Here is a 27,999-nt window from a genome sequence, read left to right as displayed (position 1 = left end):
CTCCGCGCGCGTGCCGGAACGCAAGCACAAGCTACGTGCACTGGGCCAATGAGGGCCCGGGGCGGAGGCGGGACTTCCGGCGTTGCTTCTGTCACGGCTGCCGGGCACCGGGCCACACCGGTGACTGCCGGCTCGTGTTTGAGGTGCTGGGCTGGCTCTCCCGGAGGCTCTGGGGGGTCTCGAGACGAGGTCCGTGAGGAAGAGACTCGCTTCGTACCGCGCCTGCGCACCCGGCGGGACGGAGAGCCCGTGGCCCCGCCTCCCCCGTGCCTCAGTTTCCCTTGCCCGTCCGCAAGCAGACCGTGGGGCCCCGCCGCACCCACGTGCTGTGCGCGCCTGCTCTCAGCGGCACCCTGTTCCTTTGTCTGGCGGGGAAACTGAGGCCCAGGCGAGCTGCGCGAGGCCGTGGGCGGGGTCCGGCGCTGCCGGGGTCGCCCCCCCACTGTGTCTCGCCCCAGCCGCAGGTTCCAATGGCGGCGACGGAGGCGCTGACCGATGCGGCCCGGGTGAGTAGAGACCCTCCCCCAGACTCGAGGTAGACGATCGGCGCTCCCTGGATGGAGGGAGGCGGTTCTTTCCACACACCGAGTCCTGAGGCCTGGCGGGCTATGGGATCATCACTTCTAGCAACCACAAGGGAAGGGGAGACCAATGGTTCTTATGGACTCGGCATTCTTTTTGTTCTGTTTTGTTTTTTCTTTTTAAAAGATTTTTTATTTCTTAATTAGACAGAGAACGGGTGCGCCTAGGGCCTCCAGCCACTGCAAACTCAAGATATGCCTGCACCACCATGTACCATCTGCTTATGTGGATTCCGGGGAATCGAACCTGGGTCCTTAACCTGAACAGTCAAACATACTAACCGCTAAGGCATCTCTCCAGCCCATTTATTTATTTATTTTTCTCACGCAGGGTCTCATCCCATGTAGCCAGGCTGGCCTCTTAAACTTCTGATCCTCCTGCCCTCTACTGAGTGCTAAGATTGCAAGCATGAGCCACCACGCCCATCTAGTTTATTTGGTGCTGGGAATTTTCTTGTAGGTGGGACAAAACACCCGACCAAAATCAGATGGTGGGAAGAGAAAGACTATTTTCGCTTATGGTCTCTAAAGGAAGTTTCATAGTGGCAGGTGCAGGATGGTAGAGCAGAAATTGGACATCACTTCTTGCCACAGCAAATAAATAATAGCAGCAAGAGCCTGAGCTGAGCTAGCACTGGCAGTCTGGGGCTAGTTAGCCTCAAGGGCCACCCCCAGTGACACACACCTCCAGCAAAGTTCCACCTCCCAAGCTGCCACCAGCTAGGGACCAGGCATTCAAAGTACATGAGTTGATTGGGGGGACATCTGATTCAAACCGCTGCAGAATGGAACCCAGTACTTTTTAGTAAGCACTCTTCTCTGAGCTACCTTCCCAGCCTGGAACTCAGCAGTATAGATGTAGAGCAAGCAGAGGAGGGTAGAGATCTTACGAGCCTAAAACAACAGGCATAGGAATTGGGACTTGGTTACAGTGGCATTGAAAGCCATGGAATGTTTTAAATAAAATGGGGCTGGAGTGATGGCTCAGCAGTTAAGGTGCTTACCTGCAAACGCTAAGGACCCAGGTTCATTTCCCCAGGACCCACACAAAACCAGATGCACAAAGTGGTACATGCATCTGGAGTTTGTTTGCAGCGGCTGGAGGCCCTGGTGGACCCATTCATTCTCTCTGTCTGTCTCTCTCTCTCCGTCTCTACTTGTAAATAAATAAATGAAAACTTTAAAAAATGGACATTTTCCCAATTAGGATCTTATAAAATAACTGTATTTATTTGAGAGAGGGAGAGAAAAGGAATGGGTATGCCAGACCTCTAGCAGTGGCAAATGGAGTCCAGACACATACCCCACCTTGTGCATGTGGATTTATGTAGGTCCTGGGGAATTGAACCTGGATCCTTTGCCTTTGCTGCGAAGTGCCTTAATTTATCTCTCCAGTCTAATTAGGATTTTTTTGGCGGGGGGGTGGGGGTTACTACGTAGGGTTTCACTGTAGTCCAGGCTGACCTATGTAGTAGTCTCAGGTGGTGATCCTTCTACCTTTGCTTCCTCAGTGCTGAGATTAAAGGCGTGTGCCTGGCTCCCAATTAGGTTTTTGTTTTGTTTTGTTCTGCTTTTTGTTTTTCAAGGTGGGGGTCTCACTGTAGCCCAGGTTGACCTGGAATTCACTCTTTATTTTCAGGGCAGCCTTGAATTCACAGCCATTCTCCTGAAGGCTGCACCACCACACCTGGCTCCAATTAGGATTTTAAAAGCTTTTTTTTTTTTCCCTGAAAGTAGAACAGACTTGGAGGAGGGTGTCCTACAGGGAAGAGGCTGTTACTGTCCAGATAAAGATGCCACCTTGCCCTGGACCACAAAGGCAGTGGTGATAGGAAAGTGGTTGAATTTGGGACAGATCTATAGATAAATCAGGTGCAGGGTGTGAGCTCGTGTTGTGAGCGAACCATTCCAACTGTTTTTCAGCCCAAAGGAAAGTACGTTTCCTTCAGAGGAAAGATCGCAAGTCTTCAGTGTCCTTGAGTGTAGTTGTTGGTGAACCTGAAGTTGTAGATGTCCAGTGAATATGTCTTGGTGTTATGGCCCTAACGTAGCACCTGAGACATGGACTGAGGAGGCGTGCTTTCATAGAGTACGTCAGGGGTGGTCAGTCAGGACTTAAGAGCAGAGAAGAAAGGTGGTGTGCGCCTGACGCTATGAAGGGAAGATCTGGCAGGTAGCTCAGGGAAAGAAGGGTTGCAGCAGAGTGGAAAGGAAGTGGAGGAAGGAAGGGATTGACTTTCTGTATGCCCACCAGGTGGATGAGGCCACCTCTCCTGTTCCTCAGTCTGGAGGGCCGGCCTTGACATGTCTGACAGGCACAGCAGGGGAGGATCTGCACAATTGCTCTTCCTTCCTTCCTTCCTTCCTTCCTTCCTTCCTTCCTTCCTTCCTTCCTTCCTTCATTCCAGAATCTACAATTTAGAGCTAAGCAAGTGCTGTGTATTTACTTATTTATTTTGTTTTTTCATGGTAGGGTCTCACTGTGGCTCACGCTGACCTATAATTCACTATGTAGTCTCAGGCTGGCCTTGAATTTATAGCAATCCTCTTGTCTCTGCCTTCTGAGTGCTGGGATTAAAGGTGTGCACCACCACACCCAGCTTAATTATTTTTTTAATATTTATTTACTTGTTAGAGAGAGGAGCAGTTAGAAAGCAAAGAGGCATGTCACGGTCTCTAGCTACTGCAGATACTCAGACACATGCACCACCTTGTGCATCTGGCTTACGTGGGTACTGGGTGATTGAACCTGGGTCCTTAGGCTTTGCAGGCAAGCACCTTAACCACTAAGTCATCTCTCCAGCCCTTATTTATTTATTTTGATTTTTTAAAAATTTATTTGCAAGTGGGGGAGAGAGAAAGAGAATGGGTGTGCCAGGGTCTTTAACCATTGCAGACAAACTCCAGACATATGTGTCATTTTGAGCATTTGGCTTATGTGGGTACTAGGGAATTGAACCTGGGCCATTGGGCTTTGTATGCAAGTGGATTAACCGCTTAGCCATCTCTCTAGCCCCTACTTATATATTTTAAAATGTATTTATTTATTTGAGAGAAAGACGGGGGGGGGGATTTGGGCACGCCAGGGTATGGTGGTTTGATTCAGGTATCCCCCATAAACTGATGCATTCTGTTCCTCGCTTGGGAATTAACACCTCCTGGACACAGTATTGTTGAGAGCGGACTTATGAGTATTATAGCCAGTGGCCCTTTGCCAGTGTTTGGCACACTCTCCTGTTACTGTTAGCCATGGGTGATGTCCACCCTCTGCTCATGCCATCATTTTCCTCTGCCATGATGGAGCTTTCCCTTGAGTCTGTAAGCCACAATAAACCCTTTTTCCCACAAGCTGCTCTTGGTCAGGTGATTTATGCCAGCAATGCGAACCTGACTGCAACACAGGCCTCTTGTCACTACAAATAAACTCCAGACACCTGAGCCTCTTTGTGTGTCCGGCTTTATGTTAGTGCCAAGGAACAGAACCTAGGCTGTCAGGCTTTACAAGCAAGAACGTAGCCACTTCTCCAGCCCTCTATTTATTTATATTGAGGACTGAGTCGGGGCCTCCTAGTCAAGTGCTCTTCCACTAGCTGTGTCCCCAGCCTGTGCGTATGTCTTATTGTTTTCTTTGTATATGTGACGTGCAGATGTTTGCATGTATGTGTGTTTGTACGGGTGGGTGTGGGCACACATGTATTCATGGGTGCATATGTGTAATATATATGGACAACCTTGGGTGTCATACTCATTTACACATATAGTCGACTGTTTTGTTTGTTTGTTTTTTCAAGGTAGGGTCTCACTCTAGCCCAGGCTGACCTGGAACTCATTCTGCAATCCCAAACTGGCCTCCAACTGACAGTGAACTGCCTACCTCTGCCTCCCAAGTGTTGGTATTAAAGGTATGTGTCTGCTGTGGGCTTGTTGTTGTTTTTGGTTTATTGAGGTAGGGTCATGCTCTAGTCCAGGCTGACCTGAAATTCACTATGTAGTCTTAGGGTGGCTTTGAACTAATGACAGTCCTCATACCTCTGCCTCCTGAGTTCTGGGATTAAAGGCATGTGCCACAATGCCCAGCCACTGTGGGGATTTTTTGTTGTTGTCATTATTTGTTTGTTTTGTATTTATTTATATGAGAAAGAGAAAGTGAAGCCTTTAATCCCAGCACTGGGGAGGCAGAGGTAGGAGGATCGCCCAGAGTTCAAGGCCACCCGAGACTATATAGGTAATTCCAGGCCAGCCTGGACCACAGTGAGACCCTCCCTCGAAAAACCAAAAAAAAAAAAAAAGAGAGAGAGAGAGAGAGAGAGAAAGTGAATGGGTATGCCAGGGCCTCCTGCCTCTGCAAACAAATTCTAGATGCATTGTAGAAGTTGGCTTTAGTTGCTGGGATGAACTTCTAGAGCAGACACAGTTATAGGTGGGATGGACTTTCTTGACACTTACAGATTCAGAAGAAGTTCCATTATGGCAGAAGAAGCTGCCCCTTTCATAGATCTACGCAAAGAGAGAAAAGCAACCACCACCACCACAAGCAAGCACACTCCAGGAACCCCAGGCAGAGCTCGAGTACTCTGCATATCGTAGACTGGAATTCATATCTGCCCCCAAACACACCTTGGGGCTGGACCCTAGGATCCACCCACAGTGACATCAGGTTACAAACTTGAATAAAATTCCCAAATCTGCTGGGCATGGTGGTGCACGCCTTTAATCCCAGCACTTGGGAGGCTAAGGTAGGAGGATTACTGAGTTCAAGGCCACCCTGAGACTACATAGTGAATTCCAGGTCAGCCTGGGCTAGAGTGAGACTCTACCTCGAAAAACAAAAACAAGCAAACAACAACAACAAAAAATTCCTGAATCTACTGAGGGACATCCATTCAAACTACCACATGCATGTACCACATAGCGCATCTGTCTTTACGTGGGTACTGGGAAATCGAGCCCATGCTGTCAGGCTTTGCAAGCAGGTACCTTTATCTACTCAGTCATCTCTCCAGCCCTTGTGTTTTTCTTTTTTTTGCTTTTGTTTATTTATTTACAAGCAGAAGGCTGGGCATGGTGTCACACACCTTTAATCCCATCACTTGGGAGCCAGATGTAGGAGGATCACCATGAGTTCGAGGCCATCCTGAGACTACATAGTGAATTCGAGGTCAGTCTGAGCCAGAACGAGACCCTACCTTGAAAAACTAAAACCATAAAAATATTTACAAACAGAGAAAGATAGAAGAGTGACTGACAGAATGAGTAAGTCAGGGCCTCCAGCCGCTCACTGCAAATGGACTCCAAATGCTTGTGCCACTTTGTGGCATCTGACTTTACATGGGTACTAGGGAATTGAACTTGGTTTGTTAGGCTCTGCAGGCAAGTGCTTTAACTGCTGAGCCGTCTCTCTAATCCTCTTTCCTTATTCTTTCCTCCCCCCTTCCCCCGAGGTAACATCTCACTCTGGCCCAGGCTGACCTGGAATTCACTATGGAGTTTCAGGGTGGCCTCGAGCTCACAGCAATCCTATCTCTGCCTCCCGACTGCTAGGATTAAAGGTGTGCATCACCACGCCCAGCTTATTCTTTTTTTAAAATATTTTTTATTTATTTATTTGAGAGCGACATAGTGAATGGGCACACCAGGGCCTCCAGCCACTGCAAATGAACTCCAGATGCTTGTGCCCCTTGTGCATCTGGCTAACGTGGGTCCTGGGGAATCAACTCTCAAACTGGGGTCCTTAGGCTTCACAGGCCTACACTTAACTGCTAAGCCATCTCTCCAGCCCTCCTTATTCTTTTTTCTTTTTTTAAGCAGGGTCTCATTATAGCCTAGACTGACCTGAAACTGACTATAGAGCCCAAGTTGGCCTTAAACTCATGGCAATCCTCAGAATTATAGGCGTGAGCCATCATACGCAGCTACTTCTTTTTATTTTACTGGGAACTTTAATATGTGTACGGCAAATTGGTCATATGCCCATCTGGTTATCTTTTTTTTTCAAGGTAAGGTTTTGCTATAGCCTAGGCTGACCTGGAATTCACAATGTAGTCTCAGGGTGGCCTCAAACTCTCTACAATCCTCCTACCTCTGTCTTCCGAATGCTGGGATTAAAAGCGTACGCCATTGGCGCCTGGTCCATCTTGTTATGTCTCTTCCCCAACTGGCTACTTTTAAGATAAGGTCTCTTGTTGGACTGCAGCTCACAGACAAAGCTACACTGGCTGGCAGGTGAGCAACAGGCGCCGCCTGTTTCTGTTGGCTCAGTGCCAAGACGACAGGCTTCAGCCGCCACCCCCAGCAGTTACCTGAATACAGGGGTAGAGCTCCGTCTTTACTGACCAAGCTGTCTTTTTTTTTTGTTGTTGTTGTTGTTGTTTTGAGGTAGGGTTTCACTCTAGTCCAGGCTGACCTTTGACTGAGCTGTCTTTGTAGCCCCATGTTTAGTTTCAGTTTAAGAGAGCTCCCTAAATTGCTCCGGCTGGTTTTGAACTTTCAGTACTTCTTTAACCTCCAGAGAATCTAGGATTCTAGGACTGTGCCACCAGACCCAACTCAAACTTGTTTCTTAGCTGAGCATGTTGGCACACATCTTTAATCCCATCACTCAGGAGGCAAAGGTAGGAGGATTGTTGTGAGTTCGAGGCCAGTCTGAGACTGTGTTGTGAATTCCAGGTTAGAGACCATCCTGAGACTACACAGTGAATTCCGGGTCAGCCAGGGCTAAAGCAAGACCCTACCTTGATAAAACAAAAATAGTAACAATAATTGTTTCTTGCCAGAGGTGGTGGCACACGCCTTTAATCACAGCATTCAGGAGGCAGAGATAGGAGAATTGTTGTTAGTTCAAGGCCAGTCTGAGACTGCATTGTGAATTCCAGGTCATCCTGGGCTAGAGTGAGACCCTATCTCAAAAAAGCAAAACAAAATAACAACAGCCAAAAAAAAGCCGGGGTTGGGGGGATACATGTGGTGGCACACTTCTTTAATCCCAGCACTTGGGAGGCAGAGGTAGGAGGGTATAGAGTGGGAGAGATTCAATAAGCATCTGTGCCCTGGATCAGAGGCTCAGGCCAGGGATGCTCACAGGTGAAGGAAGTGCCATTTGTAGATACTTCTGCAATAAATCCAGGAAAAGAGAATTAGTTTCTGAGAGGCTTCAGGAGGAGTTGGCCACTGGGATACCAAGCTGGGTCCTGAGTCACATAGATATACCAGGTGTGATGGTTTGATTCAAGTGTCCCCCATAAGGTGTTCTGAATGCTGATTTCCCAGCTGATGGAGATTTGGGAATTAACACCTGATGGAGGCGATGTATTTTGGGGGTCAGGTTTATGTGTGTTATAGCCAGTTTCCCCTTGCCAGTATATAGCACATTCTCCTGTTGCTATTGTCTACCTTATGTTGGCCAGGGGTTGATGTCCACCCTCTGCTCATGCTGTCTTTTTCTCCTGCCATTGTGGAGCTTCCCCTGCAGCCTGTAAGCCAAAATAAACCTCTTTTCTCTCACAAGCTACTCTTGGTTGGTTGATTTCTACCAGCAATGCGAACCTGACTGCAACAGTAAAATGGTACCGAGAGTGGGGTTGTTGCTAGACACCTGACGGTGTGGCTTTGGCCTTTTGGAGCTGATTTTCAAGAGGAATGTGGAAGGATTTGAAACCTTGGTCTAAGAGTTGCCTTGCAGTGCTGTAAGTACAGCTTGATGGACTATTCTGGTCTGAGCTGCAAGACCTGAATGCAGTAACTATGGACTGTGAGGCTTGGCTTATAAGGGTGAGGAAGAGCTTTGCCTGGACTGGGCTAGCAGTTTGTGTGGAAAACTTGCTGATAATGCCTGGGTCCTGAGAAGTTGTGCAGGGTTGCTTTGCATAGAAATGAACTGGAGTGAGCAGAGGGATATGGCAAAGAAAAAATGAAATCTTTGAGTGAACTGCTGCTGGTTCAGTTGCAATTGGTAGATTACGACCTTTGAGATTGGGCTAGCTGACCTGTGTTGGGGCAACAGGAAGAATGTAGACACTTTTGAAGGGGCCTGAGTGCTCATGGAGTGTCCTGTTCTTCAAAGTCTGCTTTATTCCCCCCCTGGATTAACAAATTGCCACCCTCCCTGGTATTGTGAAGTATAAGAAATGCAGGGAAGAGAGCATCATTGAGTTTGCAACACGGTCTTGTGTTTTGGAAATGGCTGTGGGCAGTGTGAAGCAGGTTTGCTGGTTGCCTGCATGGAGACCCCATGGGGCCATGAGGATGAACTGTAGATTGCAGTAGAGACCCAGTGGAGATGCCGGGATCATGAGATGGCTGCTAAGGAGCTGCCGGGCCCTGATGAAGTTTCCCAGGACTGTGAGTAGCCTAGCTGGAGGGGGGAAATTGGAGTGCCAGAGACTTGGTGCTGGTTAGAATTATCGGACTTAGAGATTTGTCACTAACTAGAGTTGTTGGACTTGGAGCTACAGAGTTTGGTGTTTGCCCTGTTTAAATCATGTATTGGGGCTGGAGAGATGGCTTAGCGGTTAAATGCTTGCCTGTGAAGCCTAAGGATCCCAGTTCGAGGCTCGACTCCCCAGGACCCACGTTAGCCAGATGCACAAGAGGGCACATGCATCTGGAGTTCGTTTGCAGTGGCCCTTTACTATGCCCAATGCCATCTTTTGCAGTGTGAATGTTTATTCTGTGCCATTATGGGTTTTGGGGGGATTTTTTGGTATTATGCCTCAGTTAAAAGATCTTGGACTATGGGGATGTATTAACATCATTGGAATTGATAAAGACTATGGGGACTCTTAAAGTTTTACTGAATGCATTGTATTTTACATCATGTATGAATATCAGTTTATGGGGGCCAGGGGCAGAATGTGGTGGTTTGATTCAGGTGTTCCCTCATAAACTTAGGTGTTCTGAATGCTAGGTTCCCAGCTGATGGAGATTTGGGAATTAACGCCTCTTGGAAGCAGTGTATTGTTGGGGGTGGGCTTATGGGTGTTATAGCCAGTTTCCCCATGCCAGTGTGTGGCACACTCTCTGGTTGCTATTGTCCACTTTATGTTGACCAGAAGGTGATGTCCACCCTCTGCTCATGCTGTCATTTTCCCCTGCCATTGTGGAACTTCCCCTTGAGCCTGTAAGCCAAAATAAAACCCTTTTCCCCAGAAGCTGTTCTTGGTTGGTGATTTCTTACAGAAATGCGAACCTGATGGCAACACCGGGTTAGACTGTGTCTCCCCCTTTTGGTTGTAGGGCCTCATGACGTTCGAGGATGTGGCTGTGTACTTCACCAGGGAAGAGTGGATGCTTCTGAACACAGCCCAGAGAGACCTGTACTGCCATGTGATGCTGGAGAACTTCACCCTTGTGGACTCCATAGGTAAAGCTCCAGGGAAGCAAAGTTGGTGCATGACTGGCCATTAGGACTGTCCCCTTTCTAGATTCTGTGAGCAGGACCAGGGGCCATGTGAGATGTGATTTGGACCCTGGAGACATGCAGACATGCAGTGTACTTAGCTCAACCAATTTTTTTTTTTTTTTTTTATGTTTTGTTTTGGAGGGGGTTTTTGGAGTTAATGTTTCACTCTAGCCCCAGGCTGACCTGGAACTCACTCTATAGTCCTAGACTAGCCTCCAACTCACGGCAGTCCTCTACTTCTGCCTTCTGAGTGCTGGGGTTAAAGATGTACCACCAGGCCTGGCCATTTTTCTTTATTCTCAAGGTAGGGTCCCACTCTAACCCATGCTGATCTGGAATTCACAATGTAATCTCAGAGTGGCCTTGAACCCATGGCGATCCTTCTACCTCTGTCTCCCGAGTGCTGGGATTAAAAGTGTGTACCAGGGCTGGAGAGATGGCTTAGCAGTTAAGCGCTTGCCTGTGGAGCCTAAGGACCCCGGTTCGAGGCTCGGTTCCCCAGGTCCCACGTTAGCCAGACGCACAAGGGGGCGCACACGTCAGGAGTTCGTTTGCAGAGGCTGGAAGCCCTGGCGCACCCATTCTCACACTCTCTCCCTCTATCTGTCTTTCTCTCTGTGTCTGTCGCTCTCAAATAAATAAATAAATTTTTTTTAAAAAGTGTGTACCATCATGCCTGGCCAGCCCTATTTTTTAAAACATTTTTTAAAATTTATTTATTTTGGTTTTTTTTATTTTAAATTTTTGTTTATTTTATTTATTTATTTGAGAGCAACAGAGAGACAGGGAAAGAGAGAGAGAGAATGGGCACGCCAGGGCTTCCGGCCACTGCAAATGAACTCCAGATGTGTGCACCCCCCTTGTGCATCTGGCTCATGTGGGTCATGGGGAATCGAGCCTCGAACCAGGGTCCTTAGCCTTCACAGGCAAGTGCTTAACCACTAAACCATCTCTCCAGCCCTTATTTTGGTTTTTTGAGGTAGAATTTCACTGTAGCCCAGGCTAACCTGGAAGTTACTATGTAGTCTCAGGATGACCTTGAACTCATGTCGATTCTTACCTCTGCCTCCCAAGTGCTAGCATTAAAGGTGTGCGCCACCATGCCTGGCTGTAAACTTTTTGTTGTTGTTGCTGTTGAGTTTTATTTATTTGAGAGAAAGAGGCAGATAGAGCCAAAGTGGGCATGTCAGGGCCTCCAGCTGCCTCAAACAAACTCCATACACATGCATCAGCTTGTGCATCTGTCTTATGTGGCTACTGGGAAACAGAACCCAGGTACTGTAACCGCTAAGCCATCACTCCAGCTCCATGCTTTTTTTTTTTCTTGTTTATTTTTATTTATTTGAGAGAGAGAATGGGCGCACCAGGCCCTCAAGCCACTGCAAACGAACTCCAGATGCATGTGCCACCTTGTGCATCTGGCTGACGTGGGTCCTGGGGGATTGAGCCTTGAACCAGGGTCCTTACACTTCACAGGCAGATGCTTAACCTCTTTTCTTCTTCTTCTTTTTTCTTTTCTTCTTCCTTTTTTTTGAGAGGTAGCCTTCAGCTGCTGCAAATGAAGGTGTGCCCCCCCCCCCCGTGTGCATGTGCGTCATTATGTGCTTGCATCATGTGCATATTGCTTATGTGGTACCTGAAGATTTGAACATGAGTTCTTCAGCTTCTCAAGCAAGCACCTTAACCACTAGGCCATCTCTCCAGCCCTTTGTTTGATTTTTTAAATGTAGTTATTTGATTTTTTTTTTTTGGTAGTTATTTGATTTTTAAAAATGTCTTATTTATTCATTTGAGAGAAAAAAAGGCAGATAGAGAGGGTGGGTGAGCCAGGGCCTTCAGCCACTGCCAACAAACTCCAGATGCATGTGTCACCTTGTGCATCTGGTTTATGTGGGTCCTGGGAAATCAAACCTGAGTCCTTTGGCTTTGCAGGTAAGCACCTTAACTGCTAAGCCATCTCTCCAGCCCCTTGGCTATTTTATAAAATATATCTTTATTGGTTTATGTGATGCTGTGTGTGTGTGTGTTTGTGTTTGTTTATGTATGGGTGTGCTAGGGTTTCTTACCACTATAAACAAACTCCAGTGCATACACCACTTTGTGCAGCTGGCTTTACGTGGGTACTGGAGAATTGAACATGGACTGGCAGGCTTCACAGGCAAGTACCTTTAACCCCTTAGCCATCTCTCCAGCTCTCAAGCAATTCTTGTGACTATGCTCGACTCCTGTGCTTGTGTTCTCCCCTTCCTTTGGAGCTACTGACCCAGTGGTTGCTCTGAGTTTTCCTAGTGGCACAGATGGCATTGTCTATTTCCATGTAGCCCTGCATCCTGCTCTGTGCCAGGGCTGGACTATCCTGAGCTATGACTGGTCTTTCACCTGTCTTCTTTCCTCTCAGGACTCTCTGCCTCCAGACCTCGGGTGATTATCCAGCTCCAACGCGGTGAGGAGCCCTGGGTTCCCAGTAGGACAAACACAACCCTGGACAGATCCACAGGCATCCACAGGAGGCCCAGCCTTGGTGAGTTGGGCTTAACGTGGGGTGAGTTCAGTGTTAGCCTGGACTACACCTGTCTCCCACCCCACTTCCTCAGCTTCCTTCATCAGCCTCTCCTAAAGGCTGAGGCCTTAGCTGTCCTTGAAGGGAGAGCTCCAAGAGAACAGGGGCTGCCTTCATGCAGGAAGTCGGTGAAGCCTGTTCAGATGCCCTCTCTCCCCTGGGCTGTGTGGCTTCATCTTCCACCTCAAGCTGCCATGTTTCTGGATCATTCCTTCACTCATGTGGGGACACAGCCAGGAAACTATGTCTTGCCATGTGTGGCTGATGCCAGGAAGAGGTAGTGAGCAAGTAGGATTCATAAGTAGTGTGTAGAGTCAGAGACTGCCACAAGGGGAAAGCAGTCTGGGGGAGTGCTGGAGAGAAGCCATGGGGCAGCCAGCACATACACCCTCCGGGGGCTACAGTGTTTGCTCACTTTCCCACTCCCCACAGGCTGGGTGTCTGGGAGGCACAGCTGTCAGGAGAAATGCTTCCCTTCCTAGTCCCTCAGGGCTGGCCGAGGTCTCTGTTTTTCTACCTGGTTTCCTGTACCTAGGCCTTAGTTTCTCCCCCTATCTGATCAGGTAGCTTACCGGGGTCACTCCTTAACGAATGCCTCAGCTAACACCCCTTGTCTACCTTCCTCTGTCTTCAGGACCCCGTTGCTGTGCAAGCGACATGCATATTTGTGGAGAAACCGCACTGCCAAAGTCCACCTCCAGTAGCCCTGATGGGACACCTGCTAGTTTCCTCCCTACTGCTAGTGCCTGTCCTGTTGCAAAAAGCCTGGAGGGACATCAGGGTGCTTCCCCTTCTTGTGAGAGAAAACCCACAGGGGTGTCAGTGATATACTGGGAGCAGCTCCTGCTAGGTTCCAGCAGCAGCGAAGCAAGCATCAGCTTGCGATTGACTTCCCCAGTGAGGGTTCCCGAGGATGGCTCATCCCAGGCGAAGGTCTTCACAGATCATCTGGCATCAGGGAAGCCGACGCGGGCAGCAGAGAGGCAGAAGCCGGGTGTGCAGCAAGCCCCAGGGAGAGCCTTACAGCGCATGTCGGAGCTCCTTGAAGCTGAAGAAGATGGAGTGAGTGGGGCTTGGCACGGGTCTCAGAGACTTCCTGGCACCCGGGAGCCTGCGTCGTGGGATGAGCTTGGTGAGGCTCTCCCAGCTGACCCCGGTCTCCTCTCCGGGGAGAAGACTTTCGAGTGCAGGGCGTGCAACAAAGTGTTTGTGAAAAGCTCGGACCTCCTGAAGCATCTGCGCACGCACACCGGGGAGCGGCCTTACGAATGCCCGCAGTGCGGCAAGGCCTTCAGCCAGACCTCGCACCTGACGCAGCACCAGCGCATCCACAGCGGCGAGACCCCCTACGCGTGCACCGTGTGCGCCAAGGCCTTCCGGCACAGCTCCTCTCTGGTGCGCCACCAGCGCATCCACACGGCCGAGAAGTCCTTCCACTGCAGCGAGTGCGGCAAGTCCTTCAGCCACGGCTCCAACCTCAGCCAGCACCGCAAGATCCACGCGGGCGGGCGGCCCTACGCCTGCGCGCAGTGCGGCCGCCGCTTCTGCCGCAATTCTCACCTGATCCAGCACGAGCGCACGCACACGGGCGAGAAGCCCTACGCGTGCGCGCTCTGCGGCGCCGCCTTCAGCCAGGGCTCGTCGCTCTTCAAGCACCAGCGAGTGCACACCGGAGAGAAGCCCTTCTCCTGCCCGCAGTGCGGCCGCGCCTTCAGCCACAGCTCCAACCTCACGCAGCATCAGCTGCTGCACACCGGAGAGCGGCCGTACCGCTGCGGGGACTGCGGCAAGGCCTTTGCCAAGGGCGCGGTGCTGCTGAGCCACCAGCGCATCCACACGGGTGAGAAGCCCTTCGTGTGCACGCAATGCGGCCGCGCCTTCCGCGAACGCCCGGCGCTCTTCCATCACCAGAGGATGCACACCGGGGAGAGGGCCCTGCGGCGGCCCAGGGGCGGCCTCCGTGGCCAGGCCAGGCCTCCGCGGGCAGCATTGGAAAGCGTGTCTTCTAAGGCCTCTTCCACCGCAGGTCCAGCCCCGGTACTGAAGCCATCTGAGGCCTGAGGTCACAGCTCTGCCCTGTCCCAGCCACCTTTCGGTGTGAAAGGACCCGTATCCGGTGCAAATCCACAGTGAGAAACAGCCCTGAGTGAGAGCCAGGCAGGAGGAAGACCCTTGGCTGCTGTTCCGTTTGCCTGGGTATGGTGGTACCTGCTTTTAACGCCAGCACCTGGTAGGCTGAGGTAGGAGGATCGTGTTAAATTCAAGGCCAGCCTGGGCTACAGTGAGACCTTGTCTCAGCCCTAGCTCACCTCAGTCTGGAAAGAGAGGCCACATTGCGGATCTGCAGAGGCATCGGGGGATTGGTGATGGAGCGGTGCTGCAGGCAGAGGCAGTGGGCAGGCGGCCGACTTGTCTGCGAGCTGGTGCCACTTCCCGTTTCCCATGACTGGATCTGAAGGGGAGGAGGGGAAGCACGTGACAGGGTGGGGACTGCCCAGAAGAATCTGCCTGCCCACGACTGGCAGCAGAGGATACCTTTCATTCAGATTCCTAATGCAGCCCTTGGGCAAATAAATGGTTTGTTTCTGAGTCTTATCTTCCTTCTCTGGGGGAAAAAGATTTGGAACTATTAAGGGTGGTGGTCAAAGACAGCCTGACAGGCTCCAAATAAGATCCAACATGTGTTCACTGTTCAAGGTGTTGGAAAGTTCCTCCTACTTCAAAAATGGGAAACTTGAGCTGGAGAGATGGCTTAGCAGTTAAGCACTTGCCTGTGAAGCCTAAGGACCCCAATTTGAGGCTCGACTCCCCAGGACCCATGTTAGCCAGATGCACAAGGGGGCGCACGCGTCTGGAGTTCGTTTCCAGTGGTTGGGGGCCCTGGCACGCCCATCCTCTCCATGTCTGTTGCTCTCAAATAAATAAAAATAAAATTATTTTTTAAAAAAATGGGGAAACAGGGCTGGAGAGATGGCTTAGCGGTTAAGCGCTTGCCTGTGAAGCCTAAGGATCCCGGTTTGAGGCTCGCTTCCCCAGGTCCCACGTTAGGCAGATGCACAAGGGGGCGCACGCGTCTGGAGTTCATTTGCAGTGGCTGGAAGTCCTGGGGCGCCCATTCTCTCTCTCTCTCCCTCTATCTGTCTTTCTCCCTGTGTCTGTCGCTCTCAAATAAATAAAATATGAACAAAAAAAAATATATATATATATATATAAAATGGGGAAACAGCGTGTAGAGATGGCTTAGCAGTTAAGGCATTTGCCTGTGAAGCCTAAGGCCAGGTTCAATTCTCCAGGTTCCACGTAAGCCAGATGCACATGGGTCTGGAGTTTGTTTATGCCCACCCATTATTATTATTATTACTATTATTATTTTGGTTTTTCGAGGTAGGGTCTCACTTTAGCCCAGGCTGACCTGATATTCACTCTAGTGTCAGGGTGGCCTTGAACTCATGGTGATCCTCCTACCTCTGCCTCCCTAGTACTGGGATTAAAGGCCTGCGCCATTTAAAAATCAGTAACACTGGGCTAGTGGTGAAAGCCCTTGCCTGTGAAGCCTAAGGACCTAGGTTCAATTTCCCGGGACCTAAGTAAGAACAAGATGATTCACGAATCTGTATTTTGTTTGCAGTAGCAGGGGGTCCATTCTCTGCCTATTTCTGTCTCCCTAATAAATAAATAAAAATAAATATATTTTTTAAGACACTGTGTGATGGGAGAGAATAAATAAATATGGACCAGCGTGTCTCGTGTGGTCCCTAAAGTAAAAGGTGGAGTGCTTCTCAAACGCAGACACTCCTTGGTCTTCGTGTGCAGGGCTGTGATCTGAAGGCCTGGCAGAAGGCGATCCCGGCGGTTCATCTGAGTGCCTGCCGAGCCGAAGCGAGGCCTCCACGCCCACCCCGACTCCTGACAGGGATCTGGACGGAACTCTCCCGAGGCCGCCGTGCAGCCTGGGCTTCTCCAGAGTCGGGCCACGCGTCAGTCGTCGCCACGGCAACAGCTGAAAGCAGGCGGCGCGCTCCGGGACTCGGCGAGACCGTCAGGGGCGGGACCTATGCAGAGAGCCGACTCTGATTGGTCGAGAGTCCGTCAGTATCCAACAGATCCGTTTTGCGCACGCGCAGACCGACTCGTCAGCGAGCGCTTGAGCCCGAAAGCAGGTCTGAATGCTGCGGTACCCGGGGCTCCTCAAGAGGAAGGGCGAGACTGAGACGTGAAGGTCTCTGAAAATGTGGTTTTGTCCTCACTGGGTTCCTGGGAAGTGTAGTCCGAGAGGAGAGGGAGGTGGGAACCGTGCTTGTTGGGAAGATGCGGGATTGGTCAGAGCAACGTTGCTAGGGAAACGCGCAGGCGGGGCTCTGCGAGTGGCCGTCGCACCGGCAAAATGCCACTTCCGGGAAGTAAGTTCAGCTGCTGGGGCGCCGGCGAGGCTGTAGAGGTGAGCTTGCCGCGGGCGCCCCGGGACCTGCGCTGCCGCCACTCCCTGAGCTCCAGGCCCCCCCACCCCCCAGTATTTACGTAGACCTTTTCCCCACCCAGAACACTGTTCTCTTTCCCGGCCTCATCCTCTGCTCCTTTCTTTTTGTTTTGTTTTGTTTTCCCAAGGTAGGGTTTCGCTGTAGCCCAGGCTGACCTGGAATTCACTATATATAGTATCAGCCTGGCCTCGACTCACCGTGATCCTCCTACGTCTGCCTCCCAAGTGCTGGGACTAAAGGCTTGCGCCACCACCCCTGGCCTCTACTCCCCTTTCTTCGATGTAGAGGAGACGGGCCTCCAACATCTGAGGGTCCCCTGGACCGAACACATTTACCCCCTCCTTAGGTGAGCGTGTTTCAATCCAGAACCTCACTCAGGACAAGGACGTAGTTACCAGTGCACGATTGCACGCAGCACATGGCTGTTTTGTTCGGTCTTGAGTTTTGCATGCGTGGGTGGAGGCATTGCAAAGCCACAGTCCACACCGGTCAGCAGGCAGTGTCTTAGAACCCTCATCCCTGCGGGTGTACCACTCTGCATCTCCCCATGACGTGAATGCTCCTTTCCCATAGCCAACTCCTCAGGCAACATGTCCCAGAGACCGGGAGTGGGGGGAGGGGCCTGGACTGTGGTGCTGCTTGCTGCTTCACTGAACCCTTGTCCGCTGTCATCTCCCAACAGTCTTCCATATACCCAAGTGTTTAAATCTGTTTGCAGTTTCCTGGAAGCTGCCTAGATGCCTTGTACCCAAGCCATTTGTCCCCAGGGCTTCCCTCTTGGTGTCAGTGACTATCAGCATCTAGAGTCTCTTTCTTGGCTTCAGGATCCTTTGCCTTGGCCCCTGAGCTAGGTGTGTCGGCCTTTCCTTGGCCAGGCATGCTTGAATCACACTCTGATTGCTCCTTTTATATAGGTCCCTCTTGTCAGCTCCAAAAAGACACTTTGAAACAAGAATGCCATCTCCTCTGGGTCCCCCACATCTGTCCCTCAGGGACCCCAAGACCACCCTGAAGGATCCGGAGGCCGCGCGGCTGCAGTTCCGGGGATTCTGCTATAAGGAAGTGGCAGGGCCCCGGGAGGCGCTGGCCCACCTGCGAGAGCTGTGTCGTCAATGGCTGCGGCCTGAGTCCTGCTCTAAGGAACAGATGCTGGAACTGCTGGTGCTGGAGCAGTTCCTGGGTGTGCTGCCCCCTGAGATCCAGTCCTGGGTAAGAGGGCAGCGACCAGGCAGCCCTGAGGAAGCTGCGGCCCTTGTTGAGGGGCTGCAGCAGGACCCTGAGCAGCTACTGGGCTGGGTGAGTGTTGACTGGAACTTTTCCCAGGGGAGGAGCACAGATAACATGTTGAAGCACACTTAACACCAACATCCAATTTTGGTGAACCAATGAGTTTACTGGGGCTGCTTACAGAAGTATGAGTGACTCAAAGGCAGCTGTACCACAGAGGCCCTCCTGCATCCTGGATGGTGACTCCATGGAAACCGAACCTGGAGCTCACTGCACACCTGGCAGGCACTTGGGCTGATCGGAGTCTCCCAGTCAGCAGCTCTTTCCTGATTCTGTAACTTTGGATAATGGTCTTTGATTGTATAAGTTTCAGGAGCTTCCTGGGACTTGGGAGGAGCTCAGCCTTGTTTATTAGGCCTTAATGAGCCTCTGAACTTCCCGGGTCGTGTGCGTATATGCCCATGTGCCATCCCATGTGCTTGCCTGTGGTGGCCTCTCCTTGTCCATCACTCTTCCACTGCTGCTTATTTGAGCTAGAGTCTCTTACTAACCCTAGAGCTCCCCCTTCTTTTTTTTTCTCCAAGCTCCAGTTATAGCAGTTCTCCAGTCTCTGCTCCCCTACAGACTGGGGGTACAGACATGTGTGGCTGTGCCCAGCTATTTATGTGGGTCCTGGGTATAGAACTTGAGTGTTCTCTTAGGGATCCTCAGGTCCTCATACTCCTTGGTTTTTCTGAGTTAAGGTTTCACTCTAGTCTAATCTTCTGAGTGCTGGGATTAAAGATGTGCACCACCACTCCTGGCTGTCCTCTGATACTCTTAGCCATTGAACCTTCTCTCCAGCCCCTGAGTCTTTAGGAAAAAAAAATTTTTTTTATTGCGTGTGAGTGCAGGTAAGTGTGTGTAATGGCTTTGGGGTTTTTTGTATGACATCTGGGGATCAAACCCAGGTACTTTTGTTTTTTTGGGGAGTGCTTTATCACTGGGCCCTCTCCCCAACACACTTCCTAAGTCTAATGAACTTTACTTGCAGATGAAATGATTCAATTCCAAGGAAACTACTGAACAACAACGAGTATAATGGCATTAGCTTCTTAGAGAGGCAGACTGAAGGTCCAACCCTGTGACACGCCTCTTCTCTTCAGATCACAGCCCACATCCTAAAGCCGAAGATGCTTCTTGGAGTCCAGAAGACAGAGGAGTCCTTGGAAACCCACCATACATCAGAGACAATGGAGCCCGCTGAGACAGGCCCTGGGGAGGAGCCACAGGATTCCAGGATGGATGGGTCTGCCCAACTCACTTGCACTGTGAAGGAAGAGCCCAGCACAGATGGACAGGAGATGGGTGAGGGGGTTGCTACACCACAGCTGATGGCTAATGCAAGAAGTAGAGGGGCGGGCCTCCAGGAGAGGTTGTTCCAGGGCTGAGACTCCTGAAATGAGTCTGGATATCCCAGCTACAGCAAGGGATCCTTGCAACCCTGGAGAGACTGCAAAGGTAGATCCTGGAGGCAGGGGCATAGGCCTGGCTGTCCACCATGTCAAATGACAGAGGATGGCCAAGGCAGTAACACTTGCCTCTGATACTCCTTTCTGTCTGCTTCACTTCTCAGCATCTCCCAGCCCCCTCCTTCCAGCTAAGTCCCTTGAGGGGCATCTGGGACATGAAGAAGCAGCCTCCACATCTTTCCACTCACACAGGATTCAGGTAATCAGCCCCCATCAGGGAGTGAAGGTCATGGGAAGGAGGGTAGTGTCCCTGGTGACTGCCTTCTGTGTGGAGGTTTCTGCAGGGTCTGTGGCCAGGGACTCCTGTGCCGCTCTCTAATGTCCAGAAGTAGAGAGTAGTCAGAGGTGTCCCCACAAGTCCTGCGGGCAGAAGGACAGACGTAGTCTCTGGAAAAGATGTAGGCCTCATGCCATAGAAACATGGATCAGAATGTCTAGAACTGGTAGGCTTGGTTTTCTCACCCTTCAGAGAAGTTGGTGGAGAGGTTCTGCAGCCTCCAGAGGCCCTGGGCCAGCCAGGAAGCTTAGCTCAAAGCCCAGCTAAGACATGTTTCTTTGTTTGTAGTGTGTGTATTGGCGGAGGGGGTGTCTCTTCCTCTCCCAGCTTTCCTGCTTCTAAGCTCCTCCATTTGGGAACTTCCATCTCCGGGACAATTTCTGGTTGAGCTGTTCTTCAAGGCTGAGAAGGCCCTCAGCCTTCCCCATGGTGTCCTTCCAGCCAGCACCAGCTCGCGCTAGAGCTGTTCTTGTCTGCCATCTCCCTCACTCTAGACCTGTTTTGGCTCGTTCTTCTGTATTATTTTTCCCAATCCAGCATGGCCCCATCTGGATGGTAGGATTTGGAGCAGAGGAGAGTGTGTGTCTTTGTAACACCATTGCATGCTGATCCCCACCGTGCCACTAAAATCACTCTGTTGGGCCCTTGCCTGAGTCATCTGGTACCTGCTTCCAGAACTTTCTCTACCACTGCCCCCTCACCTCAGCAAAGGTGCCTGATTATACCTCTTACCCTAGGTCCTCCTGCCTTCTGCGCCCCCCTCAGCCAGGTGCCCACATCCAGAATTACCCTGTTAGCCAGGTGTAGTGACACATGCCTGTAATCCTAGCACTGAGGAGACAGAGGCAGGAGAATCAGAAGTTTGAGGCCTGCCTGAGCTACATGGTCAGACTGTGTCTTGAAAAGCAAAAACAGCCAGGTGTGGTGGCTCATGCCTCCTCCTCCTCCTCCTCCTCCTTCTTCTTCTTCTTCCTCCTCTTCCTCCTCCTCTTCCTCCTCCTCTTCCTCCCTCCTCTTCCTCCTCCTCCCTCCTCTTCCTCCTCCTCCCTCCTCTTCCTCCTCCCTCCTCTTCCTTCTCCTTCTTCTTCCTCCTCCTTCTTCTTCCTTCTTCTTCTTCCTCCTTCTTCCTCCTTCTTCCTCTTCCTCCTTCTTCCTCTTCCTCCTTCTTCCTCTTCCTCCTTCTTCCTCTTCCTCCTTCTTCTTCTTCTTCTTCCTTCTTCTTCTTCTTCTTCTTTTTTTGAGAGAGAGAGATAATTGGTGCACCAGACTTTCAACCACTGTAATCAAACTCCATATGTGTGTGCCATCTTGTGCATATGTGAACCTTTCACCTTGCATCACCTTGTGTGTCTGGCTTATGTGAGATCTAAAGAGTCAAACATAGGTCTTTAGGTTTCACAGGCAAGTACTTTAACCACTAAGTCATTTCTCCAGCCCGTGGTTCATGTCTTTAATCCCAGCAGTTGGGAGGCAGAGTTAGGAAAATCAACATGACTTCAATGCCAGCTTAGGCTACAGTGAGACCTTATCTCAAAAAAATAAATAAATAAATAAATAAAAGGAAGAGCCCTTTTTTATTTTTTCTTGTAGTAAAAGTACTTTATTTTCCTCTTGTATTTGCTTTATATCTTCCTTTACAAAGTTATAAAGTTCACAGCTTTATACAAAAATTTAAAAGGGTAGGCTCTTCGTTTATAAACCTTTTCAGTCAAGTGTCACCTGACTTTTCTTCTAACCCATATTCAATGTTTTGGAAAAAATCAGAAACCAAGCTGGGTGTGGTGGGGCATACCTTTAATCTCAGCACTGGGGAGGCAAAGGTAGGAAGATTGCCATGAGTTCAAGGTCACCCTGAGACTCCAGAGTGAATTCCAGGTCAGCCTGAGCTAGAGTGAGACCCTATCTTGAAAAATGAAAGAAAAAAAGAAAAATCAGAAACCAAGGGTGCTGGAGCAGCTCTGGGCATCTACTTCTCCTTAGCAGCCTTTCCTTCTTAACCCCTCAACCTCCCTATCACCTGACCTTGAAGTCATAGCAAATCTGGGAAACGTTAGTCACCACATGTCCCAGCAGAGCCACGTATTTGGGGTTGGAGGTGAACGGAGCTTACTATCTGGTTTACATGAGGATTTCCTGTCCATCTGCATATGGAAATAGCCAAAAGCTCTTTACCAACGCTTTTTCCTATCTATCAGGCCCTTCTTTTGAACCCTGAAGGTCCTAATGACAGTAGGGAGGAAACCACCATTTTCCAAAATGCGGGCATGGTCTTTAGGGTAATTCTACGAACTGTCCTTTGGTTGGTGAGTGAGCATGCACACGTCACAGCTGCTCGAGTAAGCCGAGTGCCGGCTCGGACCTCGTCTCACAGTGGCGCTCCACTCGCCTCTCCAGTGGATTTCAAAAATACCTCTTGCCATTCCTCTAAGTGTACACCCGCGACCTCTAACCAGCCACACGCCAACTCACTAAAGTTATCCACTAGAGTTTTCTTGTAACCAGAGGCTTGGCAGAAGGTGGCTGGGTCCCAGGCGGTCCTCTGGTCTCTTGCTGTCCTTTCAGCACATCCTCTTCAGAACTTGATGACAGGAAGGAGACAGTCATGTTGCTCTCAGGCCTCTGCAAAGCCCACCTTCAGTTTCAGTCTCCCTGGCCTGCACTGAGGTTGGTAGCTGGGTGGACAAATGGTGGTAGGTGGGCCAGGTGAAGGCTGACCCACTTTCCACAAACATCTTCTTGGCTTGGTCCTTAGCCTGCCGCTGATGTGGCTTACTTATCAGGTAGTGGGTGAGGCTGAGTGGGAAGGGCAAGAACAAGTGGCATCCTTGCAGGAGGAGTGGGGTCTGTTGGACATGTCACAGAAGGAGCTGTACTGGGACGTGATGCTGGAGAAGTACGGCACAGTGATGTCCCTGGGTAAGGACCTCTGACCCTGCCTTCCTCCGTTCTCCATGTGCTTCCCCACATGCCCTACGTCCCCTCTGGGGCTCACATGAATCTCTCTCCTAAAAGGTGCCCAGCCCTGCCCTTCTGTGAAAGCCCCACACACGAGGAAGCAACCAACTGACCATCTTTCACCCACTCCAGCAGGTCTGCCGTCCTCTGGGCCAGAGGCATCAACTGAGTCAGAGCCAAGACCAGGGCAGCAGATAGCAAGCTCAGAGCCCGAGGCCCACAGGAGCCACCTCTCAGGAGTGGGGGCCACTGTATCACCAGGGCTCCACCAGGCCTGCACATCCCCTCCAGGTGAAAGCCAGAGCCCCTGCAGGGACCCACTAGGCTTGTCTCCTGCACTGCTTCCTGAAGCTCCCACTGGGCCGGCACCCCGAAAGACGTACACATGCGAGCAGTGTGGCCTCAGTTTCGAGTGGAAGTCAGTGTTCGTCATCCACCACCGCACACACACAGGTGGACAGGGCCTGGAAAAGCCACTACAGACACGCCAGGAGTCCACTGTGCGACGCCCCGCCAGCTCGAAGAGCTACGCGTGTGAGCAGTGTGGTCGCAGCTTCAGCTGGAAGTCCCAGCTGGTCATCCACCGCAAAAGCCACGTGGGCCAGCAGCGCCACTTCTGTGTGGACTGTGGGTGTGGCTTTGACTGGAAGTCCCAGCTGGTTATTCACAGGAAAAGCCACCAGCCTGAGGCCCCATGAGCAACCAGAGTGGGTGCATGCATTTGGGGAGTGTCTAGCCCTTGATGTAGCACCCAAGCACCCACTCCAGTCAACACAAGGCTCTGGAGGTAGCAGGACATACCCCAGCGAATCAGGGATCCCGAGAAGATTCACTACTCCCGATGTGTAGGAAATAAGCTTTGTCCTTTTGCCCCTGCCTTCTAGAGCTAACCCTGGGTTTGACTTCCCTGACCCATGCTGGAGTGATGCCGAGGCCCGGGCTTCCACCAGCAGAGGCACTTGCGTCCCTTAGGTTGCCAGCCTCGTTGCTGGAGTCTCTGTAGAAAGAAGGCACAGGAAGCCCCCCCCCCAAAAAAGCTGGCTTCCGTGCTGCTGCATGCGCTCCCTGAACTAACGTCCTCAGTTTTTAACATAAATTACACTTTTTTTTGAGGCAGGGTTTCACTAACCCAGGCTGACCTGGAACTCAATGCATCCTCCTACCTCAGCATCCCAAGAGCTGGGATTAAAGGCATGCACCACCATACCCGGCTCTAAATTAAACTTTTATGATAGCAGTTTCCAAGTAAGAATCCTAAGTGGCTTTTGCTGATTGGAAAAGTGGTGTGCTACTCCTGGCTGGCCACTGGACCCACATAACAATGAGGCCAGAAGGACCATCCCCATTGTCACCACAGTCATGTCCCCCAGCCTGCCTGGATCCTTGGCCACCCACATCACTCACCACTTCACTGACCTTTGAACTCCTGAATGTGGGCTTGGGTACCCACAGTAAGGGGATTTCCTTTCTCAGGGTGGGTGGATATGAGTGACCTCTGAGAAGATAGGCAACAAACAGATGCTTTAAACTGCGCTCACTTCTAGGTCAGAGCTATACACCCTACATAGCCAGTCAGTCATGAAGCAGGAGGGCAAGGGCCTACTCTACTGCCCAGGGAGCTCTGAGCAGTCACTTGGGACCTGTCTGCACTGTACTGATAGTTATCCGCCAAAACTATTGGTGAGTGCCCTGAAACAACAGACTTGCTTACTGCTCGAGGTATCGCACTGGCCCAAAGGGGGCAGCAGAATCCTTCTGCCTCAAGGCTTCCTGAGTCCTCTGGCTCTTCTGCATCTCCAGCAGTGTCTGGTCAGGTTTCTCGTACTGTATCACTGACACTCGGCCACTTACAAGGTGTTCTGATGACATTGGCTCAATTGGATACTCCAAAGTAATGTATCTTGACGGTCAGATGAAGGGACGTATGTTTTTGTTTGGTTTTTAGTATTTTTATTTATTTGTGAGCGGAGGGCATAGGTGCACCAGGTCCTTCAGCCACGAGCTCCAGATGTATGTGCCACTTGTGTATTTGGCTTTGTGTAGACAGTGGGGAATCAAAACCAGTCATTAGCCTCTGCAGGCAAGCGCCTTAACTGCTGAGCTCTCTCTCCAGCCCTGTACCAGTTTTTGGATCTGGCTTATGTGGTTGGCTTGGGAAATAAACTTGGGCTAGCAGGTGTTGCAAACACGTACCTTTAACTGCTGAGCCACCTTCCTAGCTGCTGGCCATTCCCCGCTCCCCATTTCTTTAAATTCATTTTTTAAAATATTCATTTATTTGACAGGGAGAGAATGGGTACACCAGGACCTCTAGCCACTGCAGGGAATGAACTCCAAATATATGTGCCACTTGTACATCTGGCTTTACATGGGTACTAGAGGATCAAACTGGGATCCTCAGGCTTTGCAGGCAAGTGCCTTAACTGCTGAGCCATCTCTCTAGCCCTTAAATTCATTTTATGTTTCTCAATTTTTATTAAGATTTTCCATGATTATAAAAATATCCCATGGTAATACCTCTTCCCCACCCCCCGCTTTCCCCTTTAAAATTCCATTCTCCATCATATCCCCTCCCCGTCTCAAATTAATTTTTAAAAATAATTTATTTGAGAGGAGTATAAAAGGACATTCCAGGGCCTCTTTCCACTGCAAACACAAACTCCATATGCATGCACTACTTTGTGCATCTGGCTTTATGTGGACACTGAGGCATTGAAATCAGGCCATCAGGCTTTGTAAGCAAGAGCTTTTAACCACGGAGCCATCTTTCCAGCCCTCTTTTTTTTTTTTTTTTTTTTTTTTTTTTGAGGTAGAGTCTCACTCTAGTCCAGGCTGACCTGAAATTAACAATGTTGTCTCAGGCCTGCCTCATACTCAGCAATCCTCCTACCTGGGCCTCCTGAGTTCTGGGATTAAAGGCATGTGCCACCACGCCCATCCCTTCCCCCATTTTTAAACTTTTTTTTGTTTTTTGAGATAGGGCCTCGCTCTAGCCCAGGCTAGCCTCAAACTCACAGAAATCTTACCTCAGCCTGTTGATTTCTGGGGCTCTTTTTTTTTTTATTTTTTTGAGGGAGGGTCTTGCTCTAGCCCCAGGCTGACCCGGAATTTACTTGTTGTCTCAGGCTGGCCTTGAATTTATGGCGATCGTGCTACTTCTGCCTCTCACCCCCAGCCCTCCAGATTTTATTATTTTTTTTTTATTAGAGACAGAGAACGGGAGAGAGAGAGAATAGGTGTGCCAGGGTCTCTAGCCACTGCAAACAAACTCCAGATGCATGCACCACCATGTGAATCAAGCTTACGTGGGACCTGGAGAATCAAACCTGGGTCCTTAGGCTTTGCAGGTATGTGCCTTAACCGCTAAGTCATCTCTCCAGCCCCAGTTTTTAATTCTTGATGGGTTCATCAAACTATCTTCCAGAGATCTGGACCAGAGTACCACTTGGAAAGGTTTCAACATGCCAACTATTTGCCCTCCCTCATTGCTCCCCTGTTGTAGGTAGAACATGATTGAAGTGCTCAGTCTGTCTGAGCCCTCCTTTCTGTTTGCTCACATGTGTGTCTCCTTGCACCACGTGTTCCTCCTGCACTTGGCCATTAGTGGTTTGAATTTCATGCCTCCAGGTATATTCATATCTTCATTTGCCCATTACCTCTGTCCCAGACAGCTCAGCCTCTTTGTTAGCCCCAAGTTGCATTCTAGAATCAACCTCTTCACATTAATTTTAGTTTTGTGAAGAGTGGATGAAATAGTCTCACTATATAGTCCAGTCTGGCCTTGAGTTCTTTTTTTTAATTATTTATTTGCAAGCAGAGAGAAAATGGGTACTCCAGGACCCCTTGATGCTGCAAAGAAAACTCCACACACATGTACCATTTGTGCATGTGGCTTTTCATGGGTTCTGAGGAATTGTACCCAGGCCATCAGGCTTTGCAAGCAAGTTCCTTTAACTGCTGATTGATTTCTCCTGTCCACCCAAGTCCTTGATTCTTGATGACTTCTTGATCATGAGGTCAGCCTGGGCTAGAGTGAGACCCTACGTCAAAAAAAAATGCTAGTCATGTTGGCACATGCAGCACCCGGGAGGCAGAGGTAGGAGGACCGCTGTAAATTCGAGGCCACCCTGACAATACATAATGAAATCCAGGTCAGCTTGAGCTAGAGTGAAACTCTTACCTCAAACCCCCCCCCCCTCAAAAAAAGAAACTTGGGAGGCAGAGGTAGAAGGATCACTATTGAGTTCGAGGCCGGCATGAGACTACATAGTGAATTCCAGGTCAGCCTAGACTAAGGAAACCCTACCTCAAAAATACATATATATTTTTTCAAGGTAGGGTCTCACTCTGTCCCAGGCTGACCTGGGATTCACTATGGAGTCTCAGGGTGGCCTCGAACTCACAGTGATCCTCCTACCTCTGCCTCCTGAGTGCTGGGATTACAGGCGTGTGCCACCATGCCCAGCTCTCAAAAAATATATTTTTTTAAATCCAACAAATTAACTTTATAGCCAGGCCTATTGGCACAGACCAAGACCTGATTGAGTTACAAGAGTTCAAGATCCAGGATAATAGTAGATTAAGGCTCTATATAAAAAACATTTTATTGCTGTGCATGGTGTCACACGCCTTTATTCTCAGGAGGCAGAGGTAGGAGGATTGCCATGAGTTAAAGGCATGGGGGGGGATTTTATTTTTATTTAAAAATTAGTTTCGGCCGGGCATGGTGGCGCACGCCTTTAATCCCAGCACTCGGGAGGCAGAGGTAGGAGGATCACCGTGAGTTCAAGGCCACCCTGAGACTCCATAGTGAATTCCAGGTCAGCCTGAGCTGGAGTGAGAACCTACCTTGAAAAAAACCAACAAACAAAAATATATATATATATATATTTTTTTTTTTTGGTTTGCTTGTTTTGCTTTCTGAGTCTCACTCTGGCCCAGGCTGACCTGGAGTTCTCTATGGAGTCTCAGGGTGGCCTTGAGTGCTGAGTTTAAAGGCGTGTGCCACTACGC

The 27,999-nt window shown here is 50.1% G+C and overlaps 2 protein-coding genes across 5 annotated transcripts; both read left to right on the top strand.

Annotated features, from left to right (window-relative positions):
• Window positions 1-101: 101 nt before the first annotated feature.
• Window positions 102-15,127, top strand: Znf324 (zinc finger protein 324). Its single transcript, XM_012952355.2, has 4 exons — window positions 102-506; window positions 9,813-9,939; window positions 12,377-12,499; window positions 13,173-15,127. Exons 1-4 carry the CDS (start codon window positions 471-473, stop codon window positions 14,597-14,599), a joined length of 1,713 nt encoding a protein of 570 aa, XP_012807809.2. The 5' UTR covers window positions 102-470; the 3' UTR covers window positions 14,600-15,127.
• A 1,732-nt stretch (window positions 15,128-16,859) lies between these two features.
• Window positions 16,860-25,001, top strand: Znf446 (zinc finger protein 446). Of its 4 annotated transcripts, none has more exons than XM_045133426.1 (6): window positions 16,860-16,976; window positions 17,931-18,312; window positions 19,389-19,590; window positions 19,859-19,953; window positions 22,863-22,947; window positions 23,044-25,001. In XM_045133426.1, exons 2-6 carry the CDS (start codon window positions 17,971-17,973, stop codon window positions 23,682-23,684), a joined length of 1,365 nt encoding a protein of 454 aa, XP_044989361.1. In that variant the 5' UTR covers window positions 16,860-16,976; window positions 17,931-17,970; the 3' UTR covers window positions 23,685-25,001. The 4 variants fall into 4 exon arrangements, with proteins under 4 accessions (XP_044989361.1, XP_044989363.1, XP_044989362.1 ...); XM_045133428.1 differs by lacking the exon at window positions 16,860-16,976 and adding an exon at window positions 17,161-17,362 and having other exon boundaries at window positions 23,122-25,001; XM_045133427.1 differs by lacking the exon at window positions 16,860-16,976 and adding an exon at window positions 17,161-17,362 and having other exon boundaries at window positions 23,119-25,001.
• Window positions 25,002-27,999: the final 2,998 nt, after the last annotated feature.

This window comes from Jaculus jaculus, chromosome 14 (genome assembly GCF_020740685.1).
Source record: "Jaculus jaculus isolate mJacJac1 chromosome 14, mJacJac1.mat.Y.cur, whole genome shotgun sequence".
Lineage (NCBI taxonomy): Eukaryota > Metazoa > Chordata > Mammalia > Rodentia > Dipodidae > Jaculus > Jaculus jaculus.
The sequence above is the reverse complement of the archived record's forward strand: the minus strand, read 5'-3'. Positions and strand labels throughout refer to the sequence as shown.

Bases quoted from the DNA above. Each gene is read 5' to 3' on its own strand.
- Znf324 (XM_012952355.2), top strand. From the start codon at position 471: ATGGCGGCGACGGAGGCGCTGACCGATGCGGCCCGG. The intron at 507-9,812 runs GTGAGTAGAGAC...TTTTGGTTGTAG, and splicing joins CGCTGACCGATGCGGCCCGG to GGCCTCATGACGTTCGAGGA. The intron at 12,500-13,172 runs GTGAGTTGGGCT...CTCTGTCTTCAG, and splicing joins CCACAGGAGGCCCAGCCTTG to GACCCCGTTGCTGTGCAAGC.
- Znf446 (XM_045133426.1), top strand. From the start codon at position 17,971: ATGCCATCTCCTCTGGGTCCCCCACATCTGTCCCTCAGGGACCCCAAG. The intron at 19,591-19,858 runs GTGAGGGGGTTG...TTCACTTCTCAG, and splicing joins CACAGATGGACAGGAGATGG to CATCTCCCAGCCCCCTCCTT. The intron at 19,954-22,862 runs GTAATCAGCCCC...GCATCCTTGCAG, and splicing joins TCCACTCACACAGGATTCAG to GAGGAGTGGGGTCTGTTGGA.